The following is a 25133-nucleotide window of genomic DNA, read 5'->3' as shown; positions in this document are numbered from 1 at the left end:
TTTATGGTTTTGTAGTCCTGAATATAAAGCTGTGTTCTCAAATTTTCTTTTCTTTTTTTTTTTTTTTGAGACGGAGTTTTGCTTTTTTCGCCCAGGCTGGTGTCCAATGGCGTGATTTCTGCTTACTGCAACCTCCACCTCCCGAGTTCAAGCGATTCTCCTGTCTCAGCCTCCCGAGTAGCTGGGATTACAGGTGCCCACCACCACGCCTGGCTAGTTTTTGTATTATTTAATAGAGACGGGGTTTCACCATGTTGGCCAGGCTGGTCTTGAACTCCTGACCTCAGGTGACCTGCCCACCTCGGCCTCCCAATGTACTGGGATTACAGGTGTGAGCCACTGCACCCGGCCCTGTGTTCTCAAATTTTCTGTAAATATTTAAATATATTATGAACATCAGATTTTGTTTTTGCGCTTTGAAACACTTTTTTTTTTCAGTTTGCTGATTGACATAAACAAATCTTACTAGTGTCAATTATTTTTTTTTTTTGGAGATGGAGTCTTGCTCTGTCACCCAGGCTGGAGTGCAGTGGCGTGATCTTGGCTCACTGCAGCCTCCGCCTCCTGGGTTCAAGCAATTCTCCCTGTCCCAGCCTCCCGAGTAGCTGGGATTACAGGTGCCCACCACCACGCCTGGCTAGTTTTTGTATTATTTAATAGAGACGGGGTTTCACCATGTTGGCCAGGCTGGTCTTGAACTCCTGACCTCAGGTGACCTGCCCACCTCGGCCTCCCAATGTACTGGGATTACAGGTGTGAGCCACTGCACCCGGCCCTGTGTTCTCAAATTTTCTGTAAATATTTAAATATATTATGAACATCAGATTTTGTTTTGCGCTTTGAAACACTTTTTTTTTTCAGTTTGCTGATTGACATAAACAAATCTTACTAGTGTCAATTATTTTTTTCCTTAAGTAAATTTAAGGGTGACTCTTGAGACGTATAGCTTTGTAAATTTCTTAAATAGAAGGCTTTTCTCAACTACAAATTAAATTGTAACCTAGTTCTATAAAAATATATCTTACTAGAAAAGAAAACAGACCTCTGTTTTAGAATAGTGAGAAGATAGTAAAGTTTCTTTGTCATAGAATGAAATGTATAATTTTCCTCATCATTAAAATCAAAGGTTTCCTTATCACAAGGCACAATTAGTTCTTTCAGAAACAAATTATAAAATTGTAAATATTATCATAAAAGTTAAACATAGGCATATCCCCTAATAAGTTATATTTAATTACTAAAAATACCTTCATATTTAACCATCAGGCAGAAAAAAATAGTACAATCTGCATATAAACTAAAATGGCACATGTTTCTGTTGATAATTTCAGAGATCCTGGAAGTTTCCACCATATAAACTTGAAATATGTATTTGAGCATTAACTTAAAACTAAGCTGTCAACATAAATGTAAATACGCTGTTTTGAAATAAAATTTAAAGCACCTAAGAGATGGAGTAAAATGCACTAACTGTTTTCCAAATATTAAACTTCTAGTAACCCCTTCTCAGAATATCCCTGAATATGTCTTTTTATGGCTTAGAGATTTTTTTCTTCCTTTTAATTGTGATAGTGATGGTGAATTCAGGACATATGGGTATTTATACAGCGTGTAAACAGTGCTCAGAAGAATGCAGTTCCAAGATGATCTGTATTGTATAACATAAGTGTTCTGTTTTCCAGTTATTTACTGATAAACTTGCACATAACATTCTTCGTTGTGACAGCAGAGTCTGTAAATTGTCAATCTGATTCTCAGCCTCGGGTTCATCTTTACATAGGTGTTCTGTCTAATCACAATTACAGATGTTTAGGGTCTTGCTTTGGTCTGTTAAGTGATGCAAGTTTAAGTGACAAAGTTTACAGGCTGTAATCTGGAGCACATGGGTCCCGTCAGCACTGAGCACACGCCCTCTGTGGTAGAAGAGGACGCAGTGCGCAGCCGTGACTTTCAGTGCATTGGGTTTAAGTCTTTGAAAATAGTTCGAGACAGTCTTATTCAGGTGGACTCGGGTGTTTAGAAATCTGCTGGTCGGATCATCATGGTTGTGGCCTTGAGCGAGTAGCCTGAGCCTTTCCAGTAGTACCACTTAATGCCGTTGAACTTATTTGTGTTCTGCCTTTGTGGATAGTACATTCCGTTCAAGTTGGAAGGACCACATGCATCAAACCACCAGCCTGTGAAAGTAAAACACAGAAGGAATTAGGAACTAGGTGATGCCAGCTCCCACAACGAAGACAGCAATACTCAGCTAAGCCAGGAGGCACATTGCAGGCATGTGGAGGAGGCACATGCAGATGATTGTGAGTATAGGATGTGCACTGGCAGAGGGATGGTTTTCCAGCTGTACGCCCATGGCATCACAGTTTTATTACTGCAAATGCTTTTTCAAGCATTCTTCCACCTTTTCCCTTACGCTGTGTGGAGAGGCCTGAATTCTCCACAGTCCTATTTTGTAAGCCCACAGTGTGTACACACTTACAGCGGGGATAAGCAAACATCTGAGGCACAGTTGGAAAACTCTCCTTCAACCAGGATTACTTACCAGTCCCAGCAACATGGTGGGCTGGACTCGCTCAGGCTCCCCTTGCTCTATTAAAGGATTTTTTTAATTGAACTTTAACCCAAAATATTAAGTACTCAGTGGAGCTACATAAAAAGGAAGTCTCTATGTTTCAGAGACAAAGAGGAAATTTAAAGTGAGAGTGTGCGCTCACTCAGCTGGAGCCAGGGCAGGAGAGGTGCCCAGCACGGGGGCTGTGGGAGTGAAGCCCCATCTACACCTTAATTTCTGGGCTTGGCCAAAAACAGGAGCATGCTGGGGTTTGTGAGAGAAAGAAACACAGTAGTCCCCTCTCATCTGCTGTTTTTGCTTTCTGCACTTTCAGATACCTGAAGTCAGTTGCGGCTCTAAATATTTAATGGAAAATTCTAGAAATAATCTATAAGCAGGGGCTGGGCGCGGTGGCTCACGCTTGTAAACCCAGCACTTTGGGAGGCTGAGATGGGTGGATCACAAAGTAAGGAGATCCAGACCATCCTGGCTAACACAGTGAAACACCGACTCTACTAAAAATACAAAAAAATGAGCCGGGCGTGGTGGCGGCGCCTGTGGTCCCAGCTACTCGGGAGGCTGAGGCAGGAGAATGGCGGGAACCCGGGGGCGGAGCTTGCAGTGAGCTGAGATCGCGCCACTGCAGTCCAGCCTGGGTGACAGAAATAATCTATAAGCCTTAAATTGCATGCTGTTCTGAGTAACGGGATGAAATCTCCTGCTGTCCCCTTCTTCCCTCCCAGAACGTGAATGATCCCCTCCATCCCGTGGATCCACGCTGTATCACAGTGCTTATGTTCAAGTAACCCTTATTTGACTTAATAATGGCCCCAAAAGTGCAAGAGTGATGATGCTGGCAGTTCAGATATGCCAAAGAGAAGCTGTAAAGTGCTTCCTTTAAGTGAAAAGGTGAAAGTTCCTGACTTAATAAGGAGAGAACAAAATCGTACACTAAGGGTGCTAAGATCTATAGAAGAACAAATCTTATATCCATGAAGTTGGAAGCAATATGTTGTATATTATTCAGTTTTATTATAGTTGTTAAGTCTCTTTTTGTGCCTAGTTTACAAACTAAACTTCATAAATATGTGTGAACAGGAAAAAATAAACACATAGAGTTTGATACTGTCTGTGATTTCAGGCATTTGCTGGACATCTTGGAATGTTTCCCCTAAGGAGAAGAGAGGTCTGCTGTAACCTTGATTTTACATATGTTAATCTGAATAAATCTCAAGAACACTGTGTTGGAGGGACACATACAGTATGATACTCCTTATATTAATTTTTAAAATACAGAAAATAATTATGATTGATATCTCCATATGTAGGAAAATTAATAAAGTGAACTAACCTCGACCCAAGCAGCAGGTAGGGAATGGCACTGGCAGGGCCTCTTTAGCCTTACCTGTAATGTATTATTTCTTAAATAAAAACTCTGATGCCAAAGAGAATATATGTATATATATATTCTTTATATATATGTATCTAGAATATATTCTCTATATACATATAGAGAATATGTATATTCTTTATATGTGTATATATAGAATATGTATATTCTTTATATCTAGAATATGTATATTCTTTATGTATATATAGACTATATATCCTTTATATATGTATATATAGAATATATATTATATATGTTATATATAGAATATACATATTCTATATATATGTGTTGTGTTTACACATTGCTTTGTGAGTGCCAGTTATTTCATCCAGGTTCCTACATTCTTTCCTGGTGGTAACAGCTCAGTGACTTCATTTGATTCAGATGAATACAGATTGGATGGAAGTTTGCATGGGTTCTACTCAGAATCCTTCACATATTCAGCACTTTGACAGATTCATAAGTCAGTCTCTTCTGGAGCTTGTCTGACTAGAGAACTTGGTGTCCATGCAAAATGGAGCTGCTCATTAGGCTGGTTCATTAATGGTCCAGACCGCTGGCTGGAATTTGACCCTTTCACAGGCAAGACCACTCCACTTTCTCTCTTGGACTGTTTTTCCTCTCCTCAGTCTCTTTTCCAATTACATTCTCAGCCCCTAAATCTTGATTTGAGTAAGTAAATATATTGTTTCCTTGGTTATTAATGCGATTCTCCTACTCTCCCGAGAAGCTCACCACATACGGGTGGTCTAACAACCACAACCTTCTCAAGGAGAGAACTGGGTCCAGCATGTGGGGGGAAGGGCAGACAGGAAACGAAGCCCTAGGTATCTGTGGCTCCTTCACCCGACCACTTTCCCTGCTGTTCAGCTTTAAAAAGGATGATTGTGCCAGGATGAGGGAAACAAGAAGCTTTTGCAAAATCAATATGAGGGCTTTGCTCATTGATGTAATAATGGTTAGTAGGGAGGACCTGTGTTACCAAATAGTAGTCATATTTTCTCAGGAAACAGAGGATTGTTTTTTTTTTTTTTTTTAATGAGGCCTGATTCTTTCAGTATAAAAGGCATGAAATTTAAAGACTTGAATATTACCAAATTTCATATTATTTTCATTACTAAATCCTCCTTTTTGACTGTTAATGATGCTGTTTTTTTGTGTGTTTTGTTTTGTTTTGTTTTGTTTGTTTGTTTGTTTTGTTCTGTTTTGTTTTTGAGACAGAGTCTCACTCTTGTCGCCCAGGCTGTAGTGCAGTGGCATGATCTCGGCTCATTGCAACCTCTGTCTCCCCGGTTCAAGCGATTCTCCTGCTTCAACCTTCTGAGTAACTGGGATTACAGGTGTGCGCCACCACACCTGGCTAATTTTTGTATTTTTAGTAGAGATGGGGTTTTGCCATGTTGGCCAGGCTGGTCTCAAACTCCTGACCTCAGGTGATCCGCCTGCCTTGGCCTCCCAAAGTGCTGGGATTACAAGTGTGCACGCCCAAACCTCTTAATGATTTCTATAGTGTAAATGCATCATAACTTGGGTCATCCATTTGTTTAATGTAGTAACTTTCATTTATAAAATATGTTGACCATAGTTCTTACCTTTGGTTTTCTTGGGTGGGTAACATATGAATTTTTGCAGACACGATTTATGTTCTCTAGAAATTAAACCCTCCCATTTTTCCTGTTATTCTTTACATTCATTTTGCACTATTGGCAGAGTTTTTGTTGCTACTTTAAATCTTTCAGTGTTTTTCAAGAACTAACTGGACAGCATTTGTCAGACTTTTTTCTTGTCTCAGTTACTAAGTAGTAGTGTTTGTTCCTGTCAGTGAATTTCTAAACTTAAAAAATCAGAAAAATAACATTTTCTTTTTTTCTTTTTTTTTTTTTTTTTTTGAGATGAAGTCTCACTCTGTCCCCCAGGCTGGCGTGCAGTGGCACGATCTTGGGTCACTGCAACCTCCGCCTCCCAGGTTCAAGGCATTCTCCTGCCTCAGCCTCCTGAGTAGGAGTAACTGGGATTACAGGCACCTGCCACCACGCATGGGTAATTTTTGTATTTTTAGTAGAGACGGGGTTTCACCATGCTGGCCAGGCTGGTCTTGAACTCCTAACTTCAGGTGATCCGCCCGCCTCAGCCTCCCAGAGTGCTGGGATTACAGGCGTGAGCCACCAGGCCAGAAAAATAACATTTTCTAAAAGTTGATTCCTATGTTTGAACTCTCAAATGTTTCTGAATACCACCCCATCCGTTTTAAGTGACTACTACAGTGGTCTTTTGCTTGTGAGTGTGGTTTTCATTGTCTGTTTTACGGCAGTCTGATACTAAAAGTAGAAAACCTGACAGGCCTTAAAGAAGAAGATCACTCGTTTGAATTTGATTCACTAAAAGAGGTTGGTTAACTCGTTGTGTTTATAGGTGTTTGCTATATAGTAATGAAATCTTTTTTAAAAAAACAACGGGGGCCAGGTGTGGTGACTCACGCCTGTAATCTCAACACTTCTGGAGGCTGAGGCGGGCAGATCACTTGAGGTCAGCAGTTTGAGACCAGCCTGGCAAACAGGATGAAACCCTCTCTGTACTAAAAATACAAAATTAGCCGGTGCAGTCGTGGGCACCTATAATTCCAGCACTGGGGAGGCTGAGGCAGGAGAATTGCTTGAGCCTGGGAGGCAGGGGTTGCAGTGAGCTGCGATCACACTCCCTTCTGGACAACAAAGTGAGACTCTGTCTCAAAATAAATAAATAAACAAACAGCTGGAGACTGTGTCTCAAAATAAATAAATAATAAATGACAACTGGAAATTCCTTGTTTGAACATTAAATTATTATTTGGAAATATTTCTATAATGTGTATTACTGTTTTGGTTGCTACTTGGAATTTTTAACTTTTTAAATAAAGCAAAATGTAATTAAACCATCTCTCTAGTATCCAGCAAGCACAAACCCAGGAGAGCTTGCTAAGAATCAAATATCTCCTCTCCTTGCCAGGGCTAGGTCCTGAGGAGACACGGTTGGCTTGCTGACAAGTCTAGCTCCATATCATATTCTCACTTAAAACTTAGTCTAAAAAAAGTGAAACACATTTATCTATGTCAAGCTAGTGTGTCTACGTATGAAATTGTGGACATCATTACCAATCACAATTTGAAGTCCAAATTGCCAGCCTTTCCCTCTATGAAATCGTTCCTTGCCAATACAAATAGGAAGACAGAAAGTCATCCCTACCTCCTGTTAGCATTTGTGAACATTTGCAAATACATTTGTCATTGTCTGCATCCTTTGTGCTAAAATCATTTCCTGGTTGACTGATGCTGCTTATTTTGCCGGCTGTCCCTGTAAGTCCTTTAAGGTGAATCCTGTAAGTGTGCAAAGAAAAAAAACAACTTTAGTTGGCTCGGGTCATTGATTGACCATAGTGGAAAATTTTTTGTAATGAAGAATTCTATTCCACAGAAGCATGTTCTGTACTCATTAATGGACTAATGCATACTCTGGACAAAATATTTTGCACTGGTATAAACAGGAACCAACTTATCATCAAATCCTTCGGCAAAGAGGGATGTTTTCATGAAACCTTCAACACATATCACTTGCACAACTATCAGCAGCGACTGTAGAGCCCTGTAATTTATTTTCCTGCTGCTCTCAGATAAACAGAAGAGAGAGAAATGCAGCACGAGGGTCCTTCTCCCAGGTCTCCAGTCCTCCATAGAGACGGAGTCCTGACACAACTGGGCAACCTCAAACATCATTTTCCGCAGGGCGCCCCGGGGGGATTGAGAATGCAGCAGACAAGGAATGGCCACTGGGTTTGGGGAAGAAATCTACAGAACGGTGCTGAAAATAAATCCTTGTGGCTGCATTGCCTCATGTCTGTACAGTAGTGTAAAGTAATTAAACTGTTAGACATTGAGAAAGGAACAAATGTCCGAGTAAGTTAGACACTATTTACAATACAGATGATCCCTGACTTCCCATGGGACTATGTTCTGATAAACCCATTGAAGGTTGAAAATGTTGTACATTGAAAATGCATGGAATACACCTGACCTTCAGAGCATTGTAGCTTAGCCCTAGCCTTCCTTAAATGTGCTCAGAACACTCACATTAGCCCACAGTCAGGCAGAGCCATTTGGCAACATGGTGCACGCAGTGTCTGTTGTTCACCCTGGTGATCATAGGGCCGACTGGGAGCTGTGGCTTGCTGCCGCTGCCCAGCATCACAAGGGAGCGTCGTGCCACATATCACTAGCCAGGGAAAGATCCAAATTTAAATCTCAAAGTGTAGTTTCTGCTGAATGTGTATCACCTTCACACCATCGTAAAGTTGAAAAACCTTAAGTTGAACCATTGTAAGTTGTATTGCAAAAATACGACTTATTATTGGTCATCTGTGTACCAGCAAGGAGCAAATAAGGGAAGGGAGAAGACAATATGTTTTGAGGTTGTTTTTTCTTTTCTTTTCTTTTCTTTTTTAAATTTTCCATAACTATGTTCAGGAGTTTCTGCTGCAAAGAAGCCCCTTGGCAGATGGTTCAGTACAGATCAGAGCAGGCATCACGTAATGGGGTATGCTATGTTGGCACATTGAGTCCTCACATCCCGATGGAGAAACAGGCACACGAAGACCCAGGTGAGGGGCCTACAAAGCAAATCCTGCAATGGTAGCAGGAGAAGTGTACTTGAAGCACCAAGATGATGCCCTTCTTTGTAAAACCTGCTAATGTTTACTAACTGCCGCATTTGGAATAATATAATTTCTATCAGTTTGTATTGGAAGAGTGCAAAGAAGAAAGAAAAGGTCCTTTTACTTTTACCTGCTGGTCAGGCCAGGCCAGGTGCTTATACCTACACGCACACTGGATGCTCATAACCACCCGCAGTGGTGGCCGCCATCTTTATTTTTGCACTGAAAGTCACTGAGGTTCAGAGATACGAACTTGTCCGAGGTCAGACTCTTAAGTCGTGGAGGTAGGATTTGCACCAGATGCAGCAAACCCCTCTGCCATGTTTCAACACTGGTGCACACCTAAACAGAGATGTTTGTTTATTGAAGAAGTTGTGAAAAGATGAGGATGAGGCCATGTGATGTGGAGTTCCATAAGTGTTGCTCCTAAGTGTCTTCAGTATTAAGGCAGCCCTAGAAACTTCATCCTAAGGCGTGAACTGGACATGTGAGTCTCAGTATTTTCCTACATGTTTCAAAAGTGAGACTGGCCATAGCTCAGTCTCTAAATGCCTGCTGCAAAATGTTAATGTCATAAATACTCATCTTTGTTGGGATTTTGAAACACTTTACTTTCTTTCCATTGTCTTCCCATTAATCATAGACAGGATTGAGATGAACCACTTCCCTTGCTTATCTTTTAACTCTCCTGTCTCCTTTGAACATGTTTACTTCTCATGGAACTTGTTAAATTTTCCCCAGAGGCAAGAAAAATAAGGGAGAATACTATTTTTTATGAGTCTCTGTTCGAAAGGTTTTGTATAATTTTAGGTCCTTTAATGGCTCCCTGGTTTAAAGTGCTTTCTTTAAAATTTGGTTATTAAGAATGGCCATGTTCTTGAAGTTGCATTACGTTGGTATGGGTTGATTTTTTTTTCCATCTCTGCAGCTTTGCCAGGGATTCTTTTATATGACAGTGGAGTAAAGAGGTAACATCAACATTTAACAATTAAACCTCAGTGTTATATGAAATTGCCAGAATGTGTGTGAAAAGTGACCAATTGTTAAGGTTTAATGTACACATAGCTTTTAGTTTTACTGGAAAGAATCAAATTCTACTGATGCGTTTATCCATTTCTTATAACATGTATATTCCAGTTTTCCCACACTTGGAGAACATTTCTTCCGGAAAAAAATCCCTTACATGCTGCATACAATGGGCGTCTCCAAGCATTTGCAGTGATGAAAAGTTTCAGTCCCTTCACAGTTCTCTTATCATGCTAGCATCATGTTTTATAGGATAATAATTTTGATGTAATATCTATTTTATCTTGCCAAGCAAATTAAGCTTTAAACCAACATGTGTATTTTTCCAAATGGCCTATCTAAAAATTGATTGCATTTCTAAAGGAAATATCTGTTAAGAACCATCTCAGTTTAAAATATTTTTATGATGTCAGTGTACAAGGGTAATGACCCATTTTGTAAAACTCTTCTTATACAAACAGCCTAATCCTTAATTCTTGTGCTTTTTTTTTTTTTTTTTTAATTCTTCTGTTGTAGATTCCTAACTCTTGCCAGTTGAAAAAATATTTAACTTGGAGGTAACACAATGACCAACCACTTGTGTCTCAAAATTCATTGAAGTTTTGATCTCTTTGGAGTCAAGTTGGAACTGCTGTGAGGCCCAAACACCTATCTTCTCATTCATCTCGGTCGTTACCTCTCCAGGAGAGCCTGGTCTTTCCATAATGAGAATAGTGAATATGCTTCACTGATGTTTAAAGAGTCACATCCACGTATATCTGTTTCTCAAACATGCTTCTGAATTTCCATTCACTGTTTGTAAAACAGGACCTACTGGGCATTGTAGAGTTTTCAGTTGGTTGTTCAGGCAACTTGACGTTCAGCCACTTCTCTGTGCTGCCCACTACAGCCCTCCGCTGGGCAGCCTCCTCAAGGACTTTAACGTTGTGTCTGCTTTCAGACTGTTCAGGTCGTGGAGCAGAGTGTCTGACTTGGGCATTAATGAGATGAAGACGAGACTGTGGGTCAGATGATGACTGTTTCTGTGATGTTCGTGTTGACCTTCATTTGCTGATTTCTGACCTCAAAGTGGGTATTTCATAATGTGTGCTCCGTGATCACCGGGCGCCACCAGTCTGTGCTCTTTAGGCTCCTTTAGGCTGGTGTTGGTGCCACTGGGCACACAGTCTCACTTCTCTGCCCCTGCCATTGCGCTCACATTTCGGAGTGCCTCTATGTGCCTTGTGTACCAGCATTACTGTGCATGTGGCTTCACCATACTTATCTGCACACTAAGTTGTCAAGTCCCATTGCTGTTCTCTGTCTCCACTCTCATGGCATTTTAGAGGCAGAAAGTAAATTCCTGGTCAAGGTTGCCCATGCTATTATTATGATTATTGCCACCAAATGGGTGAGGACAAGGCAAACACTCAGGGAATGCTGTGAATCTGATATATTTCCTGTAGAGGAGAGGAGAGTTGACTAACCATCCCACCTAACTCTGCCATCTCTAAACTTGACAACTAATCTTGACTTTGAGATTGAACACAATTGAATGTGTTTAAACTTCATAAAGACAGATTAAGTTTTGAAACCTTTTGGAATAAAACATCACAGTCACAAGTATCCATCATTTATGCTATTCGTATGATATATCATCATGGGAACACTTACCATTCACTGATTTTACAAGTATCTATGAAAGCCAATTATCTACCAGGCAGAATGCTTCTAGGCTTTGAAGATACACAGTAAACACAACAGACAAAATACTGTTTGTATGAAGTTTCTTTTATATTGTTATAACCAAAGTTAGAATTTTAAACCCAGAGAAACTTAAAGAGGTAATAATTCTGAGAAACAAGATGTTTTTCCGTTTAAGGTAATAAAAGAGTAATTTAGATCTTGGTTAAATCATTGTGATTCTCATTTTCTGGAATAGTCACCCAGCAAATCTTTTAATTTTTTTGTCTTTTCTTTTCTTCTTTTTTTTTTTTTTTTTGAGACAGAGTTTTGCTCTGTGGCCCAGGCCGGAGTTCAGTGGCACGATCTTGGCTCACTGCAAGCTCCACCTCCCGGGTTCCCGCCATTCTCCTTCCTCAGCCTCCTGAGTAGCTGGGACTACAGGTGCCCACCACCACACCTGGCTAATTTTTTTATATTTTTAGTCGAGATGGGGTTTTACCATGTTAGCCAGGATGGTCTTGATCTCCTGACTTCATGATCCGCCCACCTCAGCCTCCCAAAGTGCTGAGATTACAAGCGTGAGCCACCACGCCTGGCCACAAATCTTTTAATTTTTTCTTTCAGTTTACCAGTAACTCACTTACCTATAATTGAGTTCTTCACTTGAGAGATAGAAATGTTCATACAGTGAGTAAGCCTCGTTCCCTTCCCAGTCTTTAAGGTGTATTTTAAGCACATAGCGTTGCTGATTAGTCAGTTGTGAAACAAACTCATTTCCCAGCCAATATTCTCCTGAAGGGTTACCAAATCCCTGTAATGCAAGTTGTTAAATTCAATTACTTCATGTAATTTTTTCTTTGTATATTTGAAGTGGATAGTCCATCAAGTTAACATAGAATAACTATCAAATAGCAGAAATTACTTCTGGTGCTGTGACAATTCAGGGTCCTCCCCAAAAGAAAATGGATTTTAAACAGGTCAGTTATTAGACACTAAGCTGCTGCTGGAAGATAATTTGTATTAGGATAATGAGAACTACTTGGGGAGCCACCAGCAGAAGCCTCGGCATAGACAGTACAGTTCATGGAAATGTGAAGCACCTTGAAACAGTTGGCTTACCAAAAAAACGCTGAGCCCACCTTTAAAAACAAGCTAAGCAGTGGCAGCCTTGTTTTTGCTTTTTTTTTTTTTTTTTCTTTGGAGAGAGAGTCTTACTCTGTCACCCAGGCAGGCTGGAGTGCAGTGGCGTGATCTGGGCTCACTACAACCTCTGCCTCCCGGGTTCAAGCGATTCTCTTGCCTCAGCCTCCTGAGTAGCTGGAATTACAGGTGCTCACCACCACACCTGGCTAATATTTGTATTTTTAGTAGATACAGAGTTTCGCTATGTTGGCCAGCTGGTCTCAAACTCCTGACCTCAGGTGACCCACCTGCCTCGGCTTACCAAAGTGCTGGGATTACAGGCATGAACCACTGCGCCTGGCTGCAGCTTTTGTTTTGATACAGTTTACCTTATATTGGCATTCTTTAAAGGGGAGACTGAAACACCAATTTGAAGAACTAATTTGAAGACCAATTTTAAAAGCCTGTAATCCGAGCACTTTGGGAGACCAAGGCGGGTAGATCACGAGATCAGGAGATCAAGACCATCCTGGCTAACACGATGAAACCCCACATCTACCAAAAAGAAAACTATGTCAAAAGTAATTGATTAGTTTGGGATTGGTGGTTAAGGTTCCACAGATCTTGAAAGCGATTTTTCACAAGGGAAATTCTTTTCTGATGCCTTAAAGAATGTCCATACCACTTTATATTCTTTCCAAGTCCTCTGAAAATCAACGCTGCCATCCTCACGTCGCTGAATAATTGTCCACCCGCCTCCGCCAGCTTCCATGTCACAGTAGGCCTGCAAACGGGAATGCAGGGTATAAGTGATAGAGCCCCCATCCCCTTATGTAGCAGAAGCAGGAGGAATGTAGACCCCGAATACAGGACTCGGCTGAGAGGGTACTCTGGGATATAAGGCACGGAGTAGAGCATCGGGGTTGTCTAAGAAAAAGATGGTTTCAAATAAATTGAAAGTGATGGATTTAAAATGATGGTGAAACATAAACAGCAATATAATATAAAGTGTTGATGAGAATGTGACTCACTTGTCATCGTCTGTTCCAGGGTAAAGACCCCACCCTGATGGCTGGCCCAGAGATTGCTATTTCTTAGAGATTCATCGTGAATGGCACATTTTGGCAGATTGGCCCCAAACCCCACATCTCTATCCTATAGAAAATCATTGACTTGTGTTCACAGCCTTGAAACCTTTCATTAATTGCCAGCCCCTGCCAGCTCTGCAGAGAGCTATGTGAAGGGGATACGCTTTGATCATAGGGTTTGGAGGACTCCTGTTAACATTCTCATACTGTGGGGCTGTTTGGCTTCCTTTATGTGCAATACTAATCAGATTTTTTGGTTCACCTCTGAGCACAAGGGCCTTGAGGCTCCAGTGTCCTGGTGCAAGGTGTGTGACCTGAGCTTGGCTTAGCAGCTTGGCCTCAAGGGCATGACTTCAGGCTTCTCTGTACATTGCTCATTGCCCACAGTTTTTCTCTAAGCAACTCTTTTTATTTCTGCTCTTAAACTGGCTCTGTGGGTTTAAACTTTGTCCAGAACACAGAATTCTTTCTTAAGCTAAGCACATGCATGCTCAATTTCATCTCAGCTGGAGTTTTATTATGAAATTAAAACCCCCTGAAAATAAGATTACATAAATAGTTTTAAATAATAAGATTACAGTAGAACGAAACATGTTTTCCAGAAACTAAGATAAATTTTCTGCCACATACAAGGTAGGAAATATTGAAGTTAAGGTTCAAAACCAATTATAAATATTCTTCCTTTGTTGTGCCCCATGGTCTTTTTGAGAATAATGGAGGCGATTTGGCAGGGTAAGCTTCAATGTGCACTGTTCTCTGTTTATGAGTTAGAATCCTAGAGAGGAGAGCGGAAAGAGAACCAAGAGAGTGCTAGTCCTGTTCTTTCATTTCCTACATGAGGAAAGAGGGGTGCAGAGGAAGTGCAGTGGCTGCCTGATGCCTCATTGCCAGTGGAACCAGAGAACTGTCCCTGGAACAGCCTGGTCTGCAGGGGACTTCTCCCCAGCATGGTTCTGGTCTCTCTCCAGGAAGGTCACCCAGCTCGTATTGCCTTCCCCAATGGCGCTCATGTTTGGAAAGATAGGTGCCATTAATGAAAATTACATTTATTAAGAAGAAAAGTATTTCCTCATTTTAAATTAATCTGATGTAGAAAATCAGTCTGCTCAAGCTAACCCCTTATTATCACTCTGTATTGCTATGATTCTTATTATCATTGCTACACACCACTCTCATCCAAGCACTCTGCCAGATACTTTGTGTATATTATCTACAATCTCACAACTCTGCTGTACTGTCATAATTCTGCATTTTTGAAAGAAGAAAAGATTTAGTAAAGTTAGATTAATTTTGATCAGTTACTCACCTACTAAGTGATATATAGGATTTGAATAAGGTCTCTTTAATTCCTGTTATGTTTTTTTCCACTGACATAATGCTGCCAAAAACAGAGAAACCTGACCCTTTGGTAAATAGGCCAAAAGTCCCTCAACACAGTTCCAAGTTTAAATCAGTTCATGAATAATACTGCCTCTTATTTTCCTGTGGTCAACAAAATGGTCAGTGCTGCTCACTTCTATCAATATGTCTTTTAAAAAATCTGTTTCATAAACCAGCTGAATAAGCTAAGTTGGTTTGAGAATTCATGTACGTATATTGAAATTGATTCTGTATCCTAAATGGTATGCTCTTGGGTTGAAAGCATTGATATGGTTCTTGGTGAGCCTATCCTTGCTCCAAGAATATTTGATTCTTCAGTGTCAAAATCACTGCTATGAAATTACCAATACTTAAATACATGTTCTGTCTTGTTCAGAGAACAAGTTTTATCTTGTTATGGAAGTCAGAGGCGAGACTCTCAAATGTCTGAGAGTCACTGCCAGCACGTAAATGATTTAAGCCATATCAGTATTTGCTTTGATTCCATTAGTGATGATGATAAGGTTATTAGAACATTTTCTTAGTACTTCATCCAGGTTTTTAGAAAAAAGAACAGAGGATTTGTAAAAACTGGAGTATTATTGTTAATTGGACTATAAAACTTGCAAAGAAAGATAGTGTTCAAATAGGGTTATCCACCCAGCCAGAAGATACTGAGTAAAAGTGCTGAAATTGATTATGTCAGGATCAGAAAAGCAGAAGTCCTCAGATACTTCCCAAGACCTTACCAATTACGACACTCCAATTACAACAAATCTAAGGGCAGTTAATATTTTTAATCTGTCCGCTGCTGCATGGTGCAGGAACCTGATATCTTTCTATAAAGCTTGAGGTTTTTCAGCAAATAATATTTGACTTGCTTCAACTCTGAGGCAATGATTAAGTGATGGGTTAAATAGCAAACATAGAGACAAACATTAGGAGTCAGGTGTCCTGTGAAATTTAGGGAAGGAAATAACCATGTCTCTAGCACAAGCATACATACTTTTGATACATGTCATCTTGCAGTCTCTCTCTTGTACAAGAACCTAATGAATTTTTCAAAACTAAAGCTGCCATATATTGGCCTTTTAGGAAAAGATCTGCTCAAAGACCAACTGAACATTCTTTTCTTGAATTAGATAAACCAGGGCAGAATCGGGTCCCCTGCCAGGCAGAGAAGTTGTCTGGTAGTCTTTGAAGGCAGTGAAAATGGTGACCACTCCCATTTCCTGTCCCAAGTTCTACCTCAGGGGCTGTCCCTGTGTTGTCACAACCCCCAAGGTTGAGGGTATTGTGGTGTTACAGATGGGTAAACTGAGCTCTCAGAAAGGTTGAATGACTTGCCCAGAGCCACAAATGGCAGAGCCAGAATTTACATCCAAGCCTGTGTATCTCTCCCCGGATCAGATTGTGAGTTATGGAGTCTTAAGTCTGGAAGGGAATTTAGAGGTAACAATTGACACCACTTATTTTCGAGATGAGAAAATTGAGGTTTTGAAAGCTTACTGTTCCCTGCTGAGGAAATGAGTTTCTCTTACGGCAAGTGTTTAAAGACAATATACATCCTAAAGTTTCCAACCATTACCTGAGGTTCATATAATCCCAGAGTACTATGTATTTTCCTCTTTCTGCAGAATATTGCAGTCATTCTGGGGGCTGTGGGGTGGGACAGTGCACTGGGGTGGGAAGCTTGCACTTAGGCTGAGAAACATAGATGCAACAATGTGATGGGGCTGCACGGTTAGCGGCTGTCCCTCTACATCGGTGTCCGTGGCATCCCCATTTCACACGCATCCTCTGTCCCCCCTCTTGACACTTCTGTCCCCTAGGCCAAGAACATGCCAACATCTGGTGACAGACAATCGCATGCACAGACTTGTCATGAAAACCAGATAGCAAAAGAGATTGAAAGGCTTAGCCTAGAGTCTGTTCATTGCCTTCTCATCTGCAGCAGACTGTGTTGTTTGTGAGTTTGTTCCCTTCCTTCCCTGTTGTATTGCTTCTAGGGCGTTAGGGACATTAACTAATTTTCAGGGTTGATTTAACACAGCATGAATGAATTAGAAAGGTTTCTTTGCAAAGCATTATGTTGAATAGCACAATATTTATCTTTTCCATTCATAATCAAGATACATGTTACTGTTTCAACTTCCAGGTCTTTAAAACCCTAATGCTTGCATTTTTAAAGTGTTTTTCTTTGATACTGTGTTAAATACTTAGGATAATACTCAGTTTAAAGAGATAATACTTCCAAGAGCCTCGAAAATTTCCATTTTGGTACAGTATCCAGTGTATTCTCTGTACTTATTTGTGTTAGTTCAATATGTAGCTGCTTTTACATTTATATGCAAATATATTTATAGACATTTAATATATACAGTTATCCAGTAGTTACATAACCCTTCACCACACTGATTCTCATGTAATATCATTCTGCTCTATCAAATGTTTAAGAGAAGCCACATTGAAATATTATCCGAAAGTGATTTTTCTTTTTTCTCATCTGAAGTTCAGTATCTCCCAAAACACCTTCAGGAGACAGGCTCTCTGAGTGAGGCTGCAGAACTAGGAATGACTAAGGTAAGCTGTGTTGTGGCTTTGCCTGTCGTGAGTACCTGCTGTCCACTCACATTACAAGCAATACTTGGACATATGCCTTGAAGTGAACTCCCTGCTTGAGAAGAAAATGAAGGCTGTCTTTATGGTGTGTTTCGAGTCTTCCAGACTGCGTTAGATGAGGTTAGAATCGCCTGCCCCAGCGGTTCTCATGGTGTGGACCTCAGAATCCTGCGTGTCCCCGAGACCATGTCAGCAAGTCCACTGGTTGAAACTGTTTTCACGATGCCGACACTGCTGGTCTGTGGCACTGTGTTAACGTTTTTGCTCAGCTAGAGCAAAAACCATGGTGGGTAAAACTGCCATCCTCGCGTGAGGCAGGGCAGCGGTAGCAAACTGTACAAGTCACTATGTAGTCACTCATGAAAAAGAACACTAATATCACTGAAAAATGGCTTTGGCGTGGCAATAGAAATTATTAATTTCATGAAACCTCTATGGCTGATGCACTATGGTTATTTGAGCTTCAGTTTTTGGAAGATACTTTCTTTAAAATTAATGCAATGAGTCTGACACCTCAGGAAAAACAGCTGACAGTATGCGTTATTCAAGCAAAATGCAAAGAGAGCATATTTCTTGCCGAAGATAAGATAGACAGTTCTGTGTCATTCATATGTAGCTTCTGTATTTCCTGCACAGCAACGGAACTTAGAGCCCTTGGCAAGCGCTCTAGGTGAGGTAGCTGCCCAGTCACTATGGCTTTGGACTGTGTGAGGCAGGGGGAGATCTTTGGGGAGAGACTTCTGCTCTTTGGTTCCTCACTCTCTAAAGCGGCTTGCCTAGAGCCAGGGAGTTAGTAAGGGGAGACGAATACCTCACCTTGATCTCTTCTGTAGAGTTGGGGAATGTTAACGTGTAGATGCCATTCGTGGTGTGTCCTGATTTGAACACTTCAGCACAGTCTCTGAAGCTGATTTGTTCTTCTTTAGCAACAGTGGGGTCCTTAGCTGCTTTTAAAAAATAGTAAGGCATTTAAACGGAGTTCGTGAACAGACAAAGACTTGTTATTTCAAGACCCAATCATTTGGAGAGTTTTATTGCTTTGGGATTCTTAAGTAAGCAAAAGGCTGTGCCACTTTTTTAACCTTTCTAGAAAGTTTGCTTTCAGACTGTTTTCTTATTAATTCTGAAAAGATTAACACTTACTTTTTGGTCATTAATTCCATGTAATTAAAATACTGCAAATAATCCAAACTTCCTTTGTTGGTCATCAATTACATGTAATGAAAATACTTCACAGTCACATAAATTAAATTATTACTTTTTGAAGATCTTTCATCTTGAGCAGAATAGGGTAAACTTAGTATGGAAGAATTTAAAAAGAATGTCCCTAAACACTGTTATCTGTATCACGACCCCATTGCCTGTCCCTTCAGGCCATTATCCCACTGAGGACATAGTGCGGTGCAGTGGCACAATCTCAGCTCACTGCAACCTCCGCCCTCCCAGGTTTAAGTGATTCTCCTGCCTCAGCCTCCCGAGTAGCTGGGATTGCAGGTGCCCACCACCACACCCAGCTAATTTTTGTATTTTTAGTAGAGACTGTGTTTCACCATGTTGGCCAGGCTGGTCTTGAACTCCTGACCTCAAGTGATCTTCCTGCCTCAGCCTCCCAAAGTGCTGGAATTACAGGCATGAGCCACCACACCTGGCCCTTCCCTCTAATATATAAGAGAAGCTGCAAAGTAAAACAATAATAAGGAAGGCAAAATGTGCTTAAGAACCTGGCAAGATAAGGGAACTAGCATCTCTTAAGTGCGAGTTTATGCCACCCACTGAGAGTATTATCTCATTTAATCTTAATTGCCATCCCATGGGTCTGATATTATTTTTCCCAAGTAAAACCTAAATAAATTAATATCCACTGTGGTTTAGTAATTTGCCCAGTCTTATCCTTCTAATTAGTGATGGAACTAACTAAAAGTAGGCTCTTTACTGCTATGAATCCAAAGTATGTTTGGGATGTTTCCTTCATAATAATTAGTATAACATATATTTCCCCTTCTCTTCTTCCTTCATTTCAATTGGTAGATATTTCATATGAAATATATGAGAAATAGTGCCTTTTCTGAAAGATAAATTTTTTAGTCTTTTGAGAGTTTTACTGACTAAAGGTTATTAAAGCTGAAGAAAATATGATATGTAAACTTACAGTTTGACGTGGACATCATAGTCAGTAAGTTATTAACTGTCTCCATGAGATCATGTTGCTGCTTTTGAAGAACTGAATTATTCACCGTGGCAGTCACTATTTTTTTTTCTAGTTCTTCAATGATGGAATTTTGCTTGGATACTAACACCTGCAGCTGATCTTTCTCTTCTTTGATTGACTGTAGTTGGATGATGTGCTTGTCTTCCATAGCTAGCACCTTCTTTTCTAGGAAACTTGTAGGGAAAAGAATTGTTAGTTAGTGAAGGCTATTCTAATGAAATATTTTATATTTATTGAATTTCTACTTCTCCAAGGCACTCTGTTAAGATATTGTGGTGGTTATAAAGTAATAAGATGTTACCAGAGCCCTAAGGAATCTCTGAAACTTGCTGAGAAGATTAGATATATAAATGTGTGTATATATGTAAACATATAAGCATGTATGTATGTACATGCAGACTTATGCATACACACAAGAAAAGGTACCCCATCTGGCCCAGGATAGGTGGGACATAGGTGATACATGTATTAGATGCCAAGCGTTCAGAAGAAAGGTGCTGCTCTTTCAAGCTTAGTGCTCATGACGTGCTTTTTTGAGAAGGGAGAGTTTCAATGGGGCTGGACCCTTGGGTAGGATATTAGCTGTCTCCTAAACTATTTATATTTTAATATTAATCCTAATGATACTAATAGCATTTAATGCTATGTGAGAAATACTCCTTCATGAGGAGGTGAATACTTCTCTCAGACTCAAGTCCTGGCTTACCAGCCCTGTGACTTGGAACAGTTTACTTAGTCATCCTATGCATTAATGTCCTCACCTGTAAATTAGGATACTACTACTTAGGTCATGGGGTTGGTCTGAGGAACAAATGAGTTTTAAAATGTAAATACTTAGACTAGCTCCTGCCACACAGTAACACTCAATGGATGTTTGTTAACATTAATATCAACATTATTATCCCCATTTCCAATGAGGAAATTGAAACTTAGAGACATTGAGGGCCGGGCTCAGTGGCTCACGCCTGTAATCCCGGCACTTTGGGAGGCTGAGGCAGGTGGATCACTTGAGGCTAGGAGCTCAAGACCAGGGTGGCCAGCATGGTGAAACCCTGTCTCTACTAAAAATAGAAACATTAGCCAAGTGTGGTGGTGCATGAATGTAATCCCAGCTACTTGGGAGGCTGAGGCAGGAGAACTGCTTGAACCCAGTAGGTGGAGTTGCAGTGAGCTGAGATTATGCCATTGTAGTCCAGCTTGGGCGACAGAGCAAGATACCGTCTCAAAAAGAAGAAAAGACATGTAGAGACAATGAGTCACATCCTTAAAGTCACACACAGCAGGCGGCAGGGGCAGAATCCAATCCCAGAACTTTCTGACTCTGAAATCTGCTTCTCTCCTTCTTTTAATGTGGCCCCCTTCCTTCTCTAAAAAAATCTAACCAGCACTATTGCAGGTACTTAATACCTAACAGTTAACATGTGAGCCGGGCCCTTGGAAAGCTTTTTTTTTCTTTTCTTTTTTTTTTTTTTTTCCGTTTTTTTGAAATGGAGTCTCAGTCTGTCACCCAGACTGGAGTGCAAGGGCGCCATCTCGGCTCACTGCAACCTCCACCTCCCGGGTTCAAGTGATTTTCCTGCCTCAGTCTCCCAAGTAGCTGGGACTATAGGCGCATGTCACCATGCCAGGCGAATTTTTTGTATTTTTAGTAGAGACAGGCTTTCACCGTGTTAGCCAGGACAGTCTCGATCTCCTGACCTCGTGAACCGCCTGCCTCTGCCTCCCAAAGTGCTGGGATTACAGGCATGAGCCACCATGCCTGGCCAAAAAGCTTTTTAAAAATTATTTAGAGAGCTGGTAAAATTAGGCCATGTAAGTCCTAAGCTATTTTATTAATGGTTATATAGTTTGCCTTTCTAATTTCAACTTATAAACATACGTTACTATCAATATGTTCAATGAAGAGCATACCACTTTTAAACTAAAAATAGTTCCTGTCCATTAAGCCAGAGGAAACAAATCCAAGAGAGTAGAGGCATGGATTTGAGAATGTGAACTGTTTCCCAGGAACAAACTCAAAGACATACATAGTCAAGGTACTTGGCAGGTTCTCTTTTGTTTTTTTTTGAGACAGAGTTTCGCACTGTTGCCTGGGCTGTTGTGCAGTGGCACGATCTCGGCTGGTTGCAACCTCCACCTCCCAGGTTCAAACAGTTCTCCTGCTTCAGCCCCCCAAGTAGTTAGGATTACAGGCGCGCTACCAAGCCCAGCTAATTTTCGGTATTTTTAGTAGAGATGTTATTTCATTATGTTGGCCAGGCTGGTCTCGAACTCCTGACTTCCTGAGATGTCCGCCTCGGCCTCCCAAAGTGCTGGGATTACAGGCGTGAGCCACCGTGCCTGGCCGGCATTTTTTTCTTTTTTTTTAATAAGATAGAAGAGGAAAATTGGATAGCCTGACACTACATTATTCAGCACCTAAAGAGGCTTTCTGTGATAACTGCAGGAAAAGCAGCAACTAAAGATGTTTCAGTATCTTCACTTTGTTTGTACAAGGCCAGTAAATAAAGCTTTCAAAATATAGACACTTTTAAAAATAGTAAAACAGTGACCAGATGTCAAATTCCTCTCTCTGACATTTTCCTTCCAATGTAAAGTTTATTACACACGAATCTGTCTCGGTGAAAGCTCTATGTAAAATGAAGGCAGTCAATTTGATGACCTCTCGGGCCCCTTTTAGTTCAAATGATCTGTAAATCCACCTTTTTTTGACAGTAACGTTTTCTGAATCTTTAACCCTGCAAACAATATTAACCAGCCAAGGAACTGCCTACCCATTACATGTTTCACCCATAAGCAATAACAATCAGTATTAATAATTATTATTAGATATTCAATTGTAGCTCTTAGATGTATTCCAGCCCCCGATCATTGTAAATCAGTATGTAATTTTGGAGAGATGGGGGTCTCTCTTTGTTGCCCAGGTTGGTATCAAACTCCTGGGCTCAAGTGATCCACCTGCCTCAGCCACCCAAATAGGAGGAATTACAGGTGTGTGCCACCACACCTGGCTAATTTTTTTATTTTTTGTAGAAATGAGTTCTCATTATGTTGCCCTGGCTGGTCTCAAACTACTGGCCTCAAGAAATCCTACCAGTTTGGCCTCCCAAAGTGCTGGCATTACAGGCATGAGCCACTGTGCGTGGCTGGAATCTATTTTATAAAGAAAGCAATTGCTCTTTTGGGGAATTATAAAAGATTATTTAAAATGTGGTTTGTCCAAAGCGAAATACCATTTGCATATTTTTGTAATGATATTCTTGCAAATAAAATCATAGGCCAATCAGAATTTAAGGTAGAAAACACAGCATGCAGAATTCATATACCTGTAAAATCATCAACACTATTTTCTTTTTTAATTATTTATAGCTGTTGATGAAAAAAACTTTTCATTTCATTTTGTTTCTGTGATGAAAGAGAATATGGTTTCTACAGCTGATGAGGAAAAGCTTATTCTTCCTACAGGCATAGTTGAAAGTCAATATGATTGGACAAATATTTGCAAAGATGATGTTTGGGGGACATAATTGACCCAAATTGGTAGTTTTCACATTGTGGTGTGCTAAATTTGAAACCCAATTGGGGAAACAGTATTCAGTATTAGGGTATGTTCTACAAACTGGACATATCCTAGATTTGTCACGAACATCACTGTATAACAGGCAAGAGAAAAGTAATCTCCAGCTCCCATGTGTTCCGGGAATCACTGCAGCATGTTGAAGAGAACATTACTAAGTAAAACTATTTTAAGAAAATGAGGCCGGGTACGGTGGCTCACGCCTGTAATCCCATCACTTTAGGAGGCTGCGGCAGGCAGACTGCTTGAATTCAGGAATTTGAGACCAGCCTGGGCAACATGGCAAAACTTCATCTCTACTAAAAAAAAAAAAAAAATACAAAAAATCAGCTGGGTGTGTGACACATGCCTGTAGTCCCAGCTACTCAGGAGGCTGACATGGGAGAATCACCTGAGCCCAGGAGATGGAGGATGCAGTAAGCTGAGATGGCACAACTGCACTCCAGCTAGGGCAACCAGAGTGAGACCCTGTCTCAAAAGAGAAACAGAAAAGAAAGTGAAATTAGCCGGATTGTTGTATCTCAATGATTGGTCTCAAATGTTCATTTACTATTTGTAGAGGAGAAATCTGAAACATGAAAGAAAAAATTTGAATTTTAAAAATCGATTTGCTTTTCAAAACCCTAAATCAATAATGACTTAAACTTGATATCCAAAGAACAGAAAGAATTATTTCAGCTTAGTTCTTGATTAACAGTAAAGAACAATTATTGAACAAGAAGTTTATCATTTTTGGTTAAGAATAAAGAATTGTTTAAATTGTCAAATAGGATATATTGTTATAGCCATGTTCTGTGTTGTATATACATGTCTTGATTAAAAACAGGGAAATAGGCACGCCGGGTATGTGCATAAAATTATCCTCTTACGTCCCAAGTGGAACAGACCTATGAAAACAGTCCCCACCTATCACCTACAATTTTTTTTCTATTGTTGATCTTGAGATTTTGCTATATTTTATTTAAATATTAATATAATCATGTTTAATATTAATTTTTGGTTTTACTTTATCATGTGTTCGAAGAGGAAGCATTGGATCATAAAATGTGCGTCGGCTTACAGTATAAGTGTAGCTTTCATACTGTAGATCATTCTGCATTGAACGAAGCTAAGTCCCCAAGGGCAAAGGATCTTGGTCAAGTTAATACTGAAATAAAATGCTTAGGCCAGTGGTCCTTTCACTCCACAGCACTAGCTGTAGTTTTAAAATAGATTAGCATATATAATACTGAGGCAGGGCTTGGAGGATTACTGTAAGAGGATCTTTAAGGGGCCAGGGAATGAAAGGTAAAATCCAGGACTGTGTTAGGAGATCTGTGCCTGTGCAAGAATTTTCTCCAAGCCCTCTCCCTTCTCCTCCCTCATGAGGTTTCTGACCCTTACACTAGACATGAAGAAACTCACCATTCTGATAATTCATCATTTGAGACTGACTTTCGTATCTGGAAAGTATACAATTCTGAACTATAAATGTTTTAGTACTGTTATTACCTGTTCTTATCTTGCAATTTGTTTATTTCACTGGTCTGGTCCAAAATCTGTTTTTCCAATTTGTTTGTCGAGAGGGAGTGTTCCAAGAGCTGAAGTTCAAGTCTTGTGGTCTGATTTAATACCTAAATGTAACAAAATGAAGTTCCTATTAATTATGTTTTAATTAGTTTAACTTTCTAACTTCCTTTTCATTAAAGTACCCAAGCTAGAGGAAACATAACCAAAACATTATTTATTAACCCAAGTATCTTATTTTGGCATATTTTTCATTTTCAGAAAAGGCTCAGTGTCTTAGATCACATCTCAGTGTGTTAAACCTTTTACTCTTTTCCTCACATGTCTC

General features: G+C 40.2%; 2 protein-coding genes across 3 annotated transcripts in view; one reads left to right on the top strand and one right to left on the bottom strand.

The window, feature by feature from the left end:
• MCPH1 (microcephalin 1) overlaps nucleotides 1-25133 on the top strand; it is a 246742-nt gene that overhangs the window by 98414 nt on the left and 123195 nt on the right.
• The window catches only part of ANGPT2 (angiopoietin 2), a 65429-nt gene continuing 41508 nt past the window's right edge, over nucleotides 1213-25133 (bottom strand). Inside the window, exons 3-9 of one of the 2 annotated variants that reach the window (XM_017854316.1) lie at nucleotides 24791-24912; nucleotides 19663-19895; nucleotides 18330-18460; nucleotides 13127-13228; nucleotides 11967-12133; nucleotides 7170-7300; nucleotides 1213-2177 (exon numbers count right to left, since the gene is read on the bottom strand). In XM_017854316.1, the coding sequence (XP_017709805.1) occupies nucleotides 2017-2177; nucleotides 7170-7300; nucleotides 11967-12133; nucleotides 13127-13228; nucleotides 18330-18460; nucleotides 19663-19895; nucleotides 24791-24912 (1047 nt within the window). In that variant the 3' untranslated portion in view covers nucleotides 1213-2016. The remainder of the gene's footprint in view (nucleotides 2178-7169; nucleotides 7301-11966; nucleotides 12134-13126; nucleotides 13229-18329; nucleotides 18461-19662; nucleotides 19896-24790; nucleotides 24913-25133) is intronic. The other variant, XM_017854317.1, reaches the window with a different exon arrangement.

Source organism: Rhinopithecus bieti, unplaced genomic scaffold (genome assembly GCF_001698545.2).
Source record: "Rhinopithecus bieti isolate Rb0 unplaced genomic scaffold, ASM169854v2 scaffold_39273, whole genome shotgun sequence".
Taxonomy (NCBI): domain Eukaryota; kingdom Metazoa; phylum Chordata; class Mammalia; order Primates; family Cercopithecidae; genus Rhinopithecus; species Rhinopithecus bieti.
This window is presented reverse-complemented; position numbering and strand designations above follow the sequence as displayed.